Here is a 16,814-nt window from a genome sequence, read left to right on the forward strand (position 1 = left end):
TGTCTCAGCTGGTTGGTCCTTTAGTCTGAAGTCGTGTGGTGACCGTGTTTCCCAGAGGTGAGGAAGAAGGAGCGCTGCACGCTCCATCGGCTCGGTCGTTTCCTTTGACATGTTTGTCTTTCACTAACACTGATACGGCCGACTGCAGTGGAGATGGAGCCTGCATGTTAATGAGCAGCAGTAACATCAGAGTGGTTTAGATTCTCATTTTGTGTCATTGACACTGCATTCTTTTTATTTTAAGTTTTTCTTTGAGTTGTAAATTGGCTGGCATGTTATCATTACTTGTAGCAAATACTCGAGAAGAAAGTTTTCACCTGGACTCCTGTGATAAGGTCAGCCAATCACTGCACCTGGTTAGCTGATCGTCAGCACCTGTCGAAGCCGAGGTTTTAGCACAACACGTCAGACTCTACAGGTCAGCAGGGTAAATGATGGAAGGGCTGCAGGAGAAAGGACGTGGCAGCACAACTTAGGTTTGCAAAGCTGCATGTGAACAACACATTTGGAGAAGACCAAGCATCAAACCAACTGTCAGCCCCGTGGTGGAGGTGAGGATCACCTGCAGTCACTGAGTGGATTATGAACTGCCCGTCCAACCACTAAAGCTTGACTGAAACTGGGTCGTCAACACCGTTAGCACCTACTCGGATCGACTCGCCACGGTGTTTAAGGTTTGTTCACTTGGTCATAGTACCTGCTCAGCTGTCATCAACTGGGATTCGCACGAAGGCGGGACCGAAAAGCAGACTCGGCGCACTCACTGAGAACTATAGACAAGATTTATTTACAGAGGGGTCGGTCAAAAACAGAAGCTCATGAGGGAGGCTGTTCTGAGAAGCTGCGATCAAAGCCGTGGGAATCTGTACCAGAGGGAGGAACGATTAGTGAACAGGTAAGGGAGCAGGTGAATCAGGACAGGGGTGCAGTCGGCTTACATGCAGGGCCAGGTGGGAGAGTTTTGGGCGGTGGGGGTGTTTCTGTGGGAGAGGCCAGAGAGTGAGTGCGAGGGGAGGAATGGTTCCTCGAGTACTTCACGAACGTCAGGGATGGCAGGAGGACAGGCAGGCGAAGCGACTGGTTGATGATTCCTTAATGCAAAAGCCAGCGCTGGAGGAGGTGAGCAATGAATCCAGAGGAGGATGGCTCGGAGACCTGAGCCCAACGAAACAGAGTCAAGGCTTGAAGGAAGAGTGGAGCGCAGACGGGGCGTGGCTGCCACAGTAGGTGACTGAACCAACTGGCGATGAGTAGCAGGTCGCGCTGGCTTCGATAGTTCATTGTGATCGAACGAGGCTCAGGTGCGAGGCGGGCGGCTCCGCCCAAGAGAGAGCCGGTGAACCATCCAAAACACAATCCCCACAGCTGCTCCCACGGACCGCGACAGGCCGGGGTTTCAAGCCATCCGAGCAGGTAGTAAAATGTGACGTCACTCGATGAGTCATGACAGCGTTTAATCAAAACTCCCACCTTAAAAAAAAAACCCGGCAACGAGGGAAATGGCTACAAAAAAACAACGGCGTCCCCGAGTCTGACGAAGGGTCACAGACCAGGCAGCAGGAGTGTCGTTACCTCCACGACCACCGTCGTTTTAGCCTCCGTGTCGCACGCTAATTATGTCTAGCAACACTCGGACGACCTCGCACATCGGGTGGTACTCGACTGTAATGGGAAAACCAGTCGATGCGAATCGAGTCGTGGCGAGTCGACCAGCGTAGGTCCTGATGGGGCTAACGTGAAAATGATCCCAGCAGCTGCTGAGAGAAAAGTCCTGTGAAAACTGCCTTCATCATGTGACTGCTCGATTCAGCACACATGCTTCCTACAAGATGATAGTGTGATAAAACCTAAACGTATTCATGTTTGCATTCATGCTCATCATGATGTCACTGGCCTCGAGTTTCAGCATCACACTTTGGAAATGTGACAGAAGCACATCTGAAAGCTGGTCTCTGGATGAGATCAGTGCAGCTGAAGACAATGAGGCAGAAACGTGTAATGGATGAAGAAGAGATGAGAACATTTCCCAGCAGGTGTTTGTGTGTCTCAGAGGAAACGCCACCTGAGCAAACGAGTGTGTAGATCTGTGCTTAAGTCCCTGCCAGGCTGGCACGCCGCGTCCTCGGGGCTCTGTCGGGTTTGTAAGGCCTCAGGTTAAAAAACGACCAAATCATATTCAGTGTTTCCTACGCTCATGTAACAGACGGGAAAATAAAAACAGAGGATAGGAAACAGAGAACTATAGGAGCTCAGGTACCACATCAGGTAATCTTACTGCATAAAACCTGGAGAGGAAACAGACGCCGAAGCACTTTGTGTCATCGTATCATCCCTCAGTTTGCCTCGACGGCTGATTGTGCTTTGGTGGCTTTTAAAGAAAGGAGGATAATGGAACTGTGTTTTTAATCTTCAGAATCAGCAAAGACTCGATTAAACCTGCAAAACAACATTTCAGTAGTTGTTTAATTCATGTTTGTTTCTCTGTGTGGCAGAAAAACTGCAGCCACAGTCGATCTTTGTGTGAGATCTCATTGCTGGGGTTCATTTTTCATTGATTGTGCACACGAACGATTCATGCAAATACTCAGTTTGATGTCTTTGTCTTTTCCTCGAAGCTCAAAGCTTTCTGATTCTTCACCAAAGTCATTCACAGGAAAACTGATCCCTGCCTTCCAACCAGCAATGCACAGACCGTTCCTCTTGTCCTGTCGTTGATCCTTCAGTATATGTATGTAGTCTGGTGTCAGGCCGGATCCACGTGGGCCTGACGGGGAAACATAAACAGGTAGATGGAGCCAAATGCTAAAAACGATACGCCAGCCGTTGTTTAGTGACAGCTTTATTAAAAATCCGCTTGTGTAACTTAAAGCACAGATCCGTGTCCACAGGAGACCGAACACGAACGTAAAATCCCACCAAATGCATTTTGTGGATGCATCAGTAATTTAGCTCAGCTGTCCACAGTCTGCTCGTCGATGGTTTTCCTGTGATTGTTGTGTAAACACACACAGGACACACTGTCGGTTTGTTCTCACGTGGACTCTGCAGCCTTGCCCTTGAGCCTCCCAAGGAGAGGATAACAGCAGCGTGACAGATCCAGGACGAGCTGTTCTGTGCTGCTGTGGCGGGGAGTCTCTCAGCATTGTGATGTGGACGAGGTCACGGTCATTCTGTCCTATTACAGGCCTGTCGCTTGTTAATTAAAGAGATGGAAAGGAGAAGAATTACGGAGCGGTGGATGAAAAGCACGTGGACAGATGCGGCATGACGCTGCATGATTGTGTCTGATTCGCTTTAACGGTTAAACGCTGGGGGGAGGGGGGGCTGAGGTTCATAGTTGTAAGAACTGTTAGCAATGGCTGAGAGCAGGACGGCTTTAAATGTCAGTTAAATCAGGTTTGGACTCATTCATATTAATGCAGCGCGGATGTGAAATGTATTAAAAGTTGCGCCCGCAGACAAAGCTCGCCGCGCTGTGCCGACAGGTGCAGAGTTCACGCTTTGTTTTCTCCGGCTGAATATCATCTTCAGCCTGCTCCGTGGCCATTAGAGGCTGTCCGCCTGTCCCCGGCACACCTGTTGTGCTGTATCTGTTCAATGCCATAAACAGACTGTGGACAGCTTATTAAGGCAGCCGGCCATCGTCCTGATTCACCCCCCGTGTCAAAAACAGGAGCTTCTCTCTCACTTCTCAGCACAGCTTTCCGCTCTTGTTCCTGACCTTCCTCCCGTCTCTCTTTTGTCATCAGGCCCAGTAATTGGCCCCTCTCCGGCCTCAAAGCTGTCTCCCTTCACATCCTTCCCGTTGTCTTCTCTTTAATGTCCTGAGGTGTGTTGTTGGGGTCATGTGTTAGATTTCCTCTGGGAGCAGTACATGTCGCTGTAGCCTGGCTTGACCTCAAAAAGGGGACTAACAAGACGAGACGCGAGTGCTCGGCGCCTGACCCCCACGCTGCAGCCGTGTGAAGGCTTCCAGCACTTTGTCCACGCTGAGCCAACCTGGTACCGCAGGTTGTACCTAAACGTGTAAGCCTGACCCCACGGGGTATATTTAGCACCTGAGGGGAAAGGTGAGGTTTGATCACATTTAAAAGAAGCTTAAATACACATTTTTCAGCTAAACCCTGCTGGAGGGTTTTCTACAGCCATGTCTGTGTAATGTACAAACCCATGTAAGCACTAATTAACCTGCAGAGAAACAGTTAAATTCATCACATGCTTAAATCCCTGATGCTTTCCTTTAAATGCTCCTCGCGTCTGCACGGTCACTCAGGAGGTTTTTGTTTGTTTTGTGGTTTTTATTTTAAAATCAGAATATAAATTAAAAGTAAAATGAAAGATTCAGCAGTGTTAAAAACCTTTTCATTAAACCAGGAAGTTTCATAAATCCTAACCATGGTGTTTAGCTAATAATACACACATAGCAAAGCCTGCTGTAGCAGTGGATGGTTAACAACCACAAACAGGCAGGTGAACGTCGTTAGCCATGTGTTAATCATGTGTGCAATCCATGAATCGGGCCTTCAGGAAGCTGACCTCAAAAGTGGGAGCAGTTAGTGGACTTCAAAATAAAAGCATAACAAGAGTGTGTTCTTCACCTTAGTGAGGCAGATGCTTCCCAGCTCCCTTACACCCGCCACAAAATTAAAAATTAGCTCGCTATCAGGAACGTTAATTTAGCTGCAGATCATTCTACAAAAAGAAACATTATTTTATTACAAACATATAAACTGAATGGCAGCGTTTCTTCATTTCCTTCAAATCTTCTGTAGATATTTTTATGATGCCACCGCCCAGCGATAGTCTGAATGTGTGGCGTACCCCTGTGATGTCATCACCTCCAGCACCGTGGTAACCAACAGCTTTGCTCTGCACACTAATACAAACACAGGACCTATGGCCACTTCATTAGGTACTGGGGCGATCGTGGCTCAAGAGTTGGGAGTTCGCCTTGTAATCGGAAGGTTGCCGGTTCGAGCCCCGACTCGGACAGTTTCGGTCGTTGTGTCCTTGGGCAAGACACTTCACCCGTTGCCTACTGGTGGTGGTCAGAGGGCCCGGTGGCGCCAGTGTCCGGCAGCCTCGCCTCTGTCAGTGCGCCCCAGGGTGGCTGTGGCTACAATGTAGCTGCCATCACCAGTGTGTGAATGTGTGGATGACTGGATGTGTAAAGTGCTTTGGGGTCCTTAGGGACTAGTAAAGCGCTATATAAATACAGGCCATTTACCTTGCGGTACCAGGTTGGCTCAGACTGCACAAAGTGCTGGAAGCCTTCAGACGGCTGCTGCACGTCCGTGATGTGAACATGCCAAAGATGCTCAGCTGGGCTGAGATCTGTGAGGCGGTTTGTTATCCTGCTGGATGCATCCATCACAGGATGGTACACTGTGGTCATAATAAACTCCACCCTCTCAATGTTTCTGAGCAGGTAATATTTTCCATCTTCTGTTGCCCAATTTTCATGGGTCTCTCTGAGTTGTAGCCTCAGTTTCCTGTTCTTAGCACCCAGTCTGGTCTCCTGCTGACCCAGCTTGTCTTCTTCGAGCTTAAACCATGCTCAGAGCTGCCTGGCCATTCACCTCTGACCTTTGACCTCGCCGAGGGGCCGACCTCCGTAAGTGAATGACATACGACCATGACATGGTTGTGCAGTGAAAAGCTGCCACGTCTGAAGTCACTTAAATCAGCTTTCTTGCCCTGATGCAGTTCTGTCAGCTGTACAGGTCCACTGTTCCCACTGGTACCAGTCAGTCATGTCTCTGCAGTCAGAGGCTTCTTTGGCCACAGTGTCAGCATCGGGGTAACAAAACAGTAAAGTTACTCACGAGTAGGGATGGGTCCCGGTGTCCGGTGCCATGATGGCACCGGTTCTGACATAAACGGTAGTAACCAGACCGAAAAGCAGCGCACATTTCGGTGCTTTTTTTTCCTGAGCTGTGATACACTTCTAGCCAATCATTTTACGTTTCCCAGGATAGTAGGCGGGGCCAGGTACGTACGTTCTTTTAGAGCAGAGCTACAGATTAAAAATGCCCAAGGCAAAGCGGTCAAAAGTCTGGCTGTACTTCACAGCAAAAGATGCAAACTCAGCAGCAACAAGTGCTTTAAGCTGATACTGTGATGCTGTCAAAGGAGGTAACACCTCAAATCTGATGAAACACCTGGCGACGCATAGCGTTTTTTTTTAAAGCCGAAAAATGCGCCGTATTTGATAGCTTGCTGCGAGACCTCACACCGAGCACGTCTACTGCGGGTGTGGTGCCTGTTATCAGACCTGGAGTTAGCAACATCCCCCAAAAACCCGAAGAATAGAGTCCTGGCCCCTAGCCCTGCCAGTGTAGCAGGAATGATGAGGATGATGATGCAGCAGCAGCCGTTCTTCTCTGCGTGAGGAGCTTCATGTTGTTCGTGTGTAATTTACGTTGAGTAGGCTAACCACGTTATTACATTAATGCATGTAAGGTGAACTAGCAAACATCATCATAGCTACATGCGGCTGCCTTCTTGTTTGATGGCAGATACTCCCTTCACCCTGGCCAAAAAGGCTAAAATGACCAAAGAAAAAGTGGAAAACAGTTAAACATGAGAGGTTTTTGGACAAAGTTTGTGTTCTCCATTCTTTAAGCACCGGCACCGTTTCAAAAGTACCGGTTTGGCACCGGTATCGGATAAAACCTAAACGATACCCATCCCTACTCACGAGTGACAATAGTGTCACCGAACGAAGGATCCGATCAGGTCAGTTTATGAATGATGGTTAAAAACTCAGTCTCTCCTGGTCCTTCTGTCCTGCAGAGCGTGAGCGTTGGGTCAAACGTGGTTAGATACACAATACTCAGCTGTAAGAAAGCACCTCCTCAAAGTGAGTAATGGGACCTGTGAGTGTGCAGTAGCTTAGCATCAAAGCTGCTGAGTGTGTGTGTGTGAGCTTTACTCAGAAAGACTGCTGCCATGTTATTAATAAGGCATAGCTGGGTACAGACAGCTAACAGACTTATCAATATTACAGCTCAATCAGTCAGACACAGGAGAATCATGATTCTATCCAATGAATATTTAATGGCTGTAAGCACGTTTGAACTCTTATTCTTTCAGCTGAAGATGAGACATGAGAACAGGATTTAAACTGCTGTGTTAGGATGGTGCAGGTTAGTCTGCAGAACAGGAAATACTGAGGGAATATTATCCATATTATATTATCCATATTTATGGAAAGACTTCTGCTCACAGAGAGCTTTGAGCCATCCTCCAGGGCCTGTGGACAATCCTCAGAGGAGCTGATTGGTTAGCAGGTGGTGATGTCATAGCTGTTGAACGTAACCTGCTGCAGCACAGGTTAGGGCTGTAATATGAGTTGCTACGGCAACAGGTCATGGTTGGAAGTAAACCGCCTCCAGGATAAAGTTACCTGGAAAAGCCTGGAAAATGCTGCTCTGTAGGATGAGCCTGTGGTGTGGTAGAAGTAGCTGTAGTAGTCGTAGTAGCAGTGCTGCTGTGGTGTGTTGCAGTGATGGCTATGTGACCTTCCCAGTATCTGCTGGTGGGATGCAGCTGTTCTTATGACACCTTCTGTTTTCATAACCTCACGACTGTTTCCTTCCTATTACCTGCAAGTTTCTCTTCTCCCCAGTTCACCCACTGTGTTTGTCTCTCCCCTGTTGCCCTGAAAAGTCTGTGTCTGTTCTGTTGGATCTCCTGTTCCAGTTCATTACCCAACCTCCCTTCACAATGACCCCCGCGTCCTGCCCGAGCCTGTGGCCAGTCTGAGAGCCAGCCACTGCAGTCCAGTCTTTTACTTACTGGACAATGGTAAGAGGAGGGGTGTTTCATGGATCTCAGCCTCTTCGTGGACACCTGCTTGGAATTTCTGTCTTTCTTTCTTTGTTTGTGTCGTTGTTTTGGGAGAGGGAATAATTAGGCTGCTGTGTGATGTTGCACCTGCACGCTAACGCTGCTTCCACACTGTGAGCAACACTATCAGCAGGGCGCCAGACGTTTACTGACTAATGTTGAAGCACAGGTATCAATATAACATATTCAGCCTTTAAATAAAACCTCGTGCTCACTGACCAATGGGGACACAGTAAATTCATAACAACGAATCATATTTCTTTGGCTAGCACAAATGTTGTATATATAATAGAAGCTGTAGACGGTAGTTAAACAGCAGCAGGTGCACAGGTGGAGGAGGCTCCTCCGTCACCTGTGGTGGGTCATGGGTCAGTTCAGCATGAAGCATCTGCAGTCGAGAACTAATAAAACCAAGCAGCAGCATCACTGTGTGAAAAGTGCGGTCGAAGCCTCTCGCAGCACGTGTGAAGCCTGCAGTGCAAACAGGCTTACAGGACTCCAGACTGTGGCTGCTCTTCAGTGTGCTCCATGCTGTGTGTGTGTGTGTGTGTGTGTGTGGAGGGCGGGTCCAGACCTCGGGTTCTTCATCACCCTGCAATGCTGCTGAGGCAGATGGGCTGCAGCTGCAGCACCGGCGCTTCAGCCTGTCTGACATCAATCATCGCGCCTTCGCCGGAAGCTCACATCTAAACACAAACATGCTCCCGTACCTGGCGATGGCGCTCGGGGTCTCTGTCTGTCTGCGTGTCAGTAAAGCTGCTGTCTTATCTTGCTGTGCTCTTGGCTAACATTCATCACTGCTGTCTCTGACTAACTGCATGGAGCCCTCTCTGATGAATAAGCCCTCAGCTTGCTTTGGATGTTCAGAAGTTAGTTTTTCAGAGGTTTAGTCCTGTGTTAGCCTCGTTTGGGATGTCAGCACTCTGCACATTACTGTAACCTGGACACAACCTGGCTCTTGTCACCTTGATCGGTGACAAGAGCAGCAGGATGGTTAGAGAAGACAGATGAGCACGGGCCTGACGAGCCACAGGAAGTACGATGGACGCTGCAGTTATGTCTCTCAGAGGTATCTGTGTTGTCTCTGTGCTCGCCGTCCGTGTGGACAGATAAGACGTTACCTGCTGAGAGCCGGTGCAGGCGAGAAAAACAGGCTGATAAATATGTAAATGCTGCAAATGCAGCGACCTGCAGGGTCACAACAACAACTCTAAAGATCCACCTGCTGCTGGATAACAAGAAGGCTCCATTCTGCTGTGAATCCTGGAGTAATGAGCAGAGTGCTGAGGTCAGCGATGAGGCTGGTCCGACATCAGTTACTGTCACACGTGTGTTTTAAAACACTGTGTGCACGAGAACAATGCAGAACACACGTGAACGCGTGACATCGCCACTTTCCGTCTCTGTGGTTAAAACCAAAGGTGCTGAATTCCAGTGGGTGCAGTGCATGCTGGTTAATATTCATGTCACAGTGAGAGACCCTTCGGCTCCTCAGATCAGTCCCACCGATTTATTTTGATTAAAATACATTTTATGATGTGTTAATGCAGCCGCTGAGCCATTAAACAGAGGAAGCATCTGTGAGCTACAGGTTCATTATGAGAACATAATTCCTGTCGTTGCATCTCCAACGCTGCACCTTTCGTGCGGTCGCAGCAGCATCTGGTGACTCTGGTTTATTATGAAGAGCGCACAAGCACTCGGCCCTCATCTGTTATCTCATTAGCAGCACTTATTCAAAAGTCCGTCGAGGTTCACGGAAGAAATGCAAACAAATGAATGACCGGAGATTCGGTGAGACCAGTGTTTCCCATCACACGCTCAGCCGCCGCGTCGGCCGTGCAGCAAACATGCTGAATGACATCAAGCAGGTGTTTCGTGCTTTTTTTCCTCGTGGTCATCAGCTGGATCGTGTCTTCTAAATCCCGCCTTCTTCCTGAGGGGAAACTGACACGTGACGCCTCGAGTTCGACCTTTGCAGTTCTCTCCTTACTGCAAAATGCTTGCAAAATGTGTATGTGGTTATTTTGGTTGCCTTCAGTGTCTGACTTAGTTTTTTTATGACACTTTGTGGTGTCACCCTGTTCATTTGTTGCTTCCACGTCAAATCCCAGGCCCACAGAGCGGACTTCATTATTCCAGGTGCAGACTTGAGGAGGAGAGTGATTAAAAACATCAGAATGAGTCTTTACACGTTAAGAGATGCAAAGAGAGCACCTGCTTCAAATGACTAATCACTGAGTAATCGCTCTGTCCACTCGAGACTTCCTGCCGTTGCGCTGACTCAGTATCACTGATCGTGCCGGCCTGGGATGACAGTGGAGCATGCTTTTTGAAAATATGCCTGCAAACATGCAAGTGCACCAGTTTGCATGTTCTTTGTTCATTTGGTTTCTTTTCAGTTTTTCCCCACTTTGGTTTGCCATCGTTTGAAGCAGACTACACCTCCTTTGTTTTCTTCTTCCATGATTTCTTTTTTGTTCTATTTTATTTTGAAGGGATTAACTGGTGCTTTGTTTCCTATTCTTTTGTTTCAGTAAAGGGACCCGGCAGAAAGTTAAGTCTGCCAACAGATCTTAAGACTGATCTTGGTACGGTAGGCGAAAGCCAGCAGTTTTCACTTGATTTCCTTTGAGTTTCTGCTTTTCTCATGGTTTCTAGGCTTTTGTGTTGCATTAGTACTTTTGGATTTCACTCAAACTTTCCTCTTTCAGTTTCCTTGTTGCTCTGTCCGCCTGTTCAACCAGCCCATGAGACTGTCGGCCTAACGTGTTCGTCCATTTTGCCCGTCAGTGTGTTTTGATTTAAAGCGTCTGTGTTTGTTCCTTCTACATTTTGCAAGTGTTTACAAAGGTGATTTGTAGCTCATGCCCATATTTGAACTTGAGGCATTCTATCGCTTTACCATGATTGGACCATCCTCTGATTTATGCAACCTTTCCTCCATTGACAGGCTTTGCTCTGCGGTGCTGGATCACTTGCTACCTCGCTCATTGTAACTGGCCCATTTCTCTCTTAAACAGCCTTCCTTCCATTTTGACTGGACCCCCCCCCCCCCCCCCCCCCCCCCCCACCCCCCATACATCTAACTGCTGCACACACATGCAGATCTCAGGTTTCCCTCTGCAGCGCCACGCATGCTGTCGCCTCCCAGAACTTCTGCTTCTCTAACCCCCCCAAACGTGCCTCCTGATTTTTGACTTGCTGTTTGGTAAATGCTCCATCAGCAGGAAGGGTGAGGACAGAAACCCAAACTTTGAATGCAGCACATTTAGTTTTGGTGTCGTCATCGAACATTGAAGAAAACAGTAGAGCTGCAAACGCTGAAGGTTTAAAATCCACAACAATAGAAACCTGTGTGACAGGAAGACGCTCGAGTCTATTGTGTTTGTGCCTTTGTGTGGATGATGTGTGTTTGTGCGCGTGTGATGAGGGGGTGGAGTGGGATGTGCACGTCAGCACAGTGTCGCGCTCTCAGCTGTAAATCAGTTTCCATCAGAACATTTCGAGGCAACGAAATGAACAAAATGTGAAGCCCGATCGCGGCGGCGTCAAACGCTCCGTGTTACCTGCAGTTTTTCAGTCCCCGCGCTGCCTCGTCAGTCCTGCTGTGAAACTGGGTGAGTGTTGCACGTGGACTGGGTGGCACCCTGGAGCTTTTCATCTTCACTTTGAAATTGAATCATTTTTGCAGCGACTGGCTGCACGGCAGAGCTCTCTGGGCGCCGGGGACGAACGATCGGAGAGGAGCGAGCGGGGAACGTTCGAGTGTTTGCACAAATGATCATGATATTGTTTATCTGCTCCACTCGTCTCCATGTATAAGACCTTCCACCAAAACACACATGGAAAGCTTCTGTCCTCCCACGGCAGCGACCACAGCTGCTGTTAATCTGCTGGGGGGGGTCACTGATAAAAAGGGGGCTCATGTACTCAGTGAGGATGAGAGCGTAGTGATATGTAAATAAATACAGGGTCAGTGTGTCCATATACTGATGTTTATTATCGCTGTGATGCCCACCTGTGAGCTCCGCCTTCATTATTTAATCGGCCCTTTGTGTACGTTGGAGAGCTGGAGTGTAACTGTGGCGTCTCTAGAGCTCCTCTGTGGTTTAAAAGTGTGCCGGCTTTCAATAAAATGCACACGAGTCAACACCACGAGAGCGCATGTTCGAGGGTATTGTTTCATTTCCATAGTGAAAAACGGGCCACGCACTAGTGTGGATCGGTACCAGTGCCGGCATATTGGGATCGATCCGGCCGCCTCTCGTGCCCGCTCACAAGTATGGCTGAACACAGAACGAGAGAAGGTCAGCCCGGCCTTTCTTTCCTTTGTGTCATTAACAGGGTCTGGCTCCAGCACAGTGCACGGACTCGTCCCCGAGGGGTAAAGAAATCACCGAGTGTGTTGGTATCAGCTCTGTCCGTAGATGAATTTGTAGCCCAGCCAATATAAGCGAGTGCTAATTTGACAGAATAAAGAGCAGAGCTTGTTTTCGTTCTTCACCTGCAGCTTTGGATGTCATAAAGCTTTCTGCTAAAAACAAGGTTTCCCCACAGTTCACTGAGATAAAAGCAACAAAGTGGAGATGAAACGAGCCTGTTTTATGTCACGTCACAGACTCGATGAAGCTGCACTCACAGTTTTACTCTGCATCTTCCTCCTCTGCCCCGGCATCCCCTCCTTGCACATACTTACTTCAAACCACTCTCCAGCCTCTGTCACTCACTCTCCCTTTTTCCCTCACTATCATCTTCCTAGTTGGCAATCAAATTTTCAGCATCAGCTTGCTCCTCTTACGCTGCAGAAATATTCATCTTCATCGGTCATCTAGTGTCAGCCTGCCTTTTTGCAGTCTAGTAGACAAAGCGTCTCCCGGCAGGGAAAAGCAGTTATCTCCTTGGAAAATCTCGTCCCTAATTTGAGGTTCCCTGCCCTGATTTTTATTTCACTTCCCATCAAACTAAATGACTTGTGAAGATGGATAATGCAGCAGTAAATCAGAATATGTTTAAAGTTGAATTACATCCCTCTTTCTGTTGTTTGCTAATGCTTTGCCGTTGTTACAGATCATGTCAATGGACATTGCACTAGCCCCACCTCCCAGCCCTGCTCGGCGGGGAAGCCTCGCATTCCGATGGGTCCCGAGGGGCCACGGCTTACCCGCAGAGGCCCTGGCCGACCGCCCTTCCGCAAGGCCCAGTCCGCTGCTTGCATGGAGATCTCTTTGCCTGTGTCCCACACTGAAGGTGTGTGCTTGTCCTCCCAACTCCCATCCCTAACCCTCTATAACAAACCCCCCTCCCAGCAAGTGCATGCCATCCTCTCACCCCAGGGTAAGTGGAGAAAGGCCTGACACATGGTCAACACAAGGCAAGCACATGCTAATGCAAGTTAGCAGCATGAAATCCAAAATCGGGGTGTGGTTCTGCAGAGAAGATGCTGCAGGGTAAACAGAGCAACACACAGTAAGAAAAAACAAACGCACACTTATACAGCTGCACGGTAAAATAACCAGACTGCATCTGCAGGAGCTGACAGTCACGTACCAGGACACCACTGTTGCATTACAGCATGCCAATCGCACTCGTGCAGCTTGCATTAGCATCAGCTTACAACATTCAGACTGCAGGTTCTGCTTCTTCTGAATGCAAGAACGAGTCCTTGCATTGTGTCCTTGACTCTGCTGCTTGTGTCGACGATGTTGCAGGCCTGAAGGTTGGTGATTCAGTGATTTAACCAGTTTTTACTTCTCCTGTGCCTTTCTGTCTTTCTTCCTTCGTTTCTTCCTTTCTGTCTTTCTTTCTTCCTTTCTTTCTTTCTTTCTTGCATTTTGTGCTCTGCACCGAAACAGCAGAAGGATCTGATGGTTTTCCTCATCATGCCACAGATTTATGATTATAACTCTATTTGCCTTTCTGTTTTTCTCGTCTCATAAATAACTTCTGGATGTTTTCTGAGATGAAAATGACAGCGCATATTAAACTTCATGTAGCGTTGCTACACTTATCGAGTTTTTATGAGCTATGAGCAAAGGGAATGCACACATCTACAAACACGGGTTATAAGTTTGTAGATGTTTGCAATTTCCTCAAACTGAAACCACCAGGACGTTTTTATTTTTACCTCTAATAACTCTTATCATCAGAAGGAGCACAGTTCAAGGAGGACAATAATACAAGAGCACCGCACGAGTTGACATTTTCATTAACAGACATGACATTTATTGTCTTTCCATTTGCGCTCGCTCTTATTCACACCCTCACTTTGATTTGCACCATTTAAAATGCGATGAACCCACAGAGGCTCCGTATTCCCAGTGATCAGTTTAGAAACATGAATGCAAACATATGCTTTTGTTTTTGAGTCTGGCTGTAATACGCTTCTGTGTGGTCATGTGTGTGCGTTTGTGGTTTTACAGCTGTTTTTATATCGTTGTCTGCTAATCTGAGTTAGAATAGGGAAACGGTTCAGTTTTATTTATGTAGCACCAAATCACAACAACAGTCACCTCGAGATGCTCTATGTTGTAATGTAAAGATCCTACAGTAATACAGAGAGAGTCACCAACAATCAGACAGCCCCCCCTCGTGGGGAGGATATACAGCCCTGTGTTTTAAATTTACAGCCCCCCCTGTTCATCCCTCATACCAACTACAAATACACAATTTCATCGACTGTATTTTTCGGACCATAAGGCGCATTAGGCGAAACAAAACCGTCAGATAAGTCAAACTTTACTCTCCTCATTCTTCTGTGTTTATATTATGCTAACATAGTTGTGTCGCTAGTGATCACGTAGCACATCATTATATAGCAGCTAGCCCAACTTCAGTAACCCTACAAACGTCACTGCTGTTTAGTTTTCTGTCTTCATTTATGTTGGAAGTGATAACAGAGCTGTACGTTTGAATTCTTTCAGAAATCTCTCAGTCAGAACATGCTATATCATGTTTAGCTAACTAGCGAGCTAACTTCCTGCTAACTTCTAAGTCTGTTAAATTTAATAAATTCTGTTTGCATGGATGTTAAACTTAATTGTTACACCTGGTAAAGCAGCAACGCTGATAATTTTATTAAAGATGAAAGAATTTAGACAGTTTTTAACTCTCAGTGATGCTGCAGTGTTTGTTTGACTTTGGGACCTGAAAATGACGGAGTTTAGGACCCAGATTACTCCGTGAGGCTCCTGACTACAGTAGCTGTAATGCTCCAACAATCCATCACGCGGTGCGGCTTCGTAGCTTACCACAGTCGCACTAAAACATTTTTGACAGATTTGTGAGCGCCGTGTAGCACATAAAATCGGTTCAAGGTCAGTAAGCACGATCAGAATTCATAATTTGAGAAAATTAAAGGATTTTAAGTGCGCCTTATAGTGCGGAAAATACCGTATTAGCTCTAGATAATACATTTATTTATACATTTAGCTCTAGATTTTTTTTAGGTGGCCAAAATATTACTGAAATAGAAGCAGAACGTGAGATAACTGGGAAGATGTTTGTGGTGATCGACAGATGCAGACAGAGGTCGCCCCCTGCTGGCTTTGGTGTTACATTTCACTTTCCTCTCAGAACATTTGAACTACGATTGGCTGAACGAGAACTGCTGCTTTAAGACAAACATAAAAGCCTTGATAATTCATTTTTCCTTATCTCCCCAAGACAGCATGACTATCTTAAAGACAAAATGAGAATGAATTTTTGACCTTTGTTGGATAAAGTTTTCCTTTCTTCTTTTACTCATCGCGTGACAAACGAGACGAAGGGAGAAAAACACATAAACGTCCTGTCAAGTGAAGACTTAAACTGCGATCCCAGCAGTATAATTTCGAGTTGCTGACCTCAGAAGTGACAGAGAAATGGCCTCATGCAGGATTAGCAACCACGTAATTACAGATTCTGTGTGAATTGTAACACTTAGTCTGTCACAGCCTGACAGACAACACTAATGCAGGGCGTCCATTTACTTTGAATAAACATAAAAAGTAGATGCAGATCGTTCGTTCTAACAGGACTCTGACTCTGTCCTGTCATATTAAAAGTTTTATGATCTTGCTTCAGTTGGAGAAGAGCAGCAGAAGTATCAGTGGGAGTGTCTGCGAGCTTCTTTGTCTCTGTGGTGATTCACAGGGTCGGGTTATATTCAGAAGGTGTTAAAAATAAACAACAGCAGCCTAAGAGCAGGTTCAGACCAGATGGCCGTCGGCCCCGAGGGTGGAGGAGTCGTCTAATGATGCAGGGTCTGATCTAAAGTGTGGAGCAGATTGCAGCAGCCTGTCACACAGCCCGTGTACATCAGTCACAGTGGGCCCAATCATTGTGTACACCTGATGAATCACTGGCTTTCTAAGTGCTGATGCACCACATAAACTCGTCCCTTGCAGAAAGTACACTCCTGCAAAGCTCCACTCGTGGTCCACTGATGGGTCGTGTTTGCTTAGACGCAGGCGCCGCCAGATTTACAGTCTCAGTCAGGTCACGACAAACTAATCTCTCCATAGGAGGCTCAACATTGTGACAGTTTCCCAAATGTCACAGTTATTGTAGCCAAACTGCACGAAACATTAGCACACCACAGTTTGGCAGATGATCACATTCAGCACACCGGGCTCTGCACGTCCAAAGGCTTCTACGCTGGGATCATCAACAGGCACTCTTAAGAACACGTGTCCGTTACTCCGGAGTACAGCTGACCCTTTTACAGCAATTCTGCAATTAAATTCATGCCGCCATCTTCACCGACCTCATTATACAACAGTGACCTGGAACCGAGAGGGAAGCAGTTTTTCATTAGCATAAGCTGAATGTTTTATTAAAGCCACGGTTGGGGCTCCAGCTGCATCACCAACCACACCGATGCAGATGATTCAAAGCTGCTGTGAAAATATGCATAAGAAACTGTTCAACAGACTTGTTGCGTAATTTTCCATGAAACTGTATACTAGCGTGGGCCCGTGGTG

At 47.2% G+C, this 16,814-nt stretch overlaps 1 protein-coding gene across 4 annotated transcripts in view; it reads left to right on the top strand.

Moving 5' to 3' along the window:
* Positions 1–16,814, top strand: part of stxbp5l (syntaxin binding protein 5L) — a 129,968-nt gene that overhangs the window by 100,814 nt on the left and 12,340 nt on the right. For 2 of the 4 annotated variants that reach the window (XM_080903349.1, XM_080903352.1), the window contains 3 exons: positions 7,705–7,809; positions 10,389–10,442; positions 12,922–13,101. The exons of 1 other annotated variant lie outside the window; for it this stretch is intronic. In XM_080903349.1, coding sequence (XP_080759475.1) covers positions 7,705–7,809; positions 10,389–10,442; positions 12,922–13,101 — 339 coding nt within the window. The remainder of the gene's footprint in view (positions 1–7,704; positions 7,810–10,388; positions 10,443–12,921; positions 13,102–16,814) is intronic. One more of the 4 variants, XM_080903350.1, reaches the window with a different exon arrangement.

This window comes from Rhamphochromis sp. 'chilingali', assembly GCF_963969265.1.
Source record: "Rhamphochromis sp. 'chilingali' genome assembly, chromosome: 14".
NCBI classification, from domain to species: Eukaryota; Metazoa; Chordata; class Actinopteri; order Cichliformes; family Cichlidae; genus Rhamphochromis; species Rhamphochromis sp. 'chilingali'.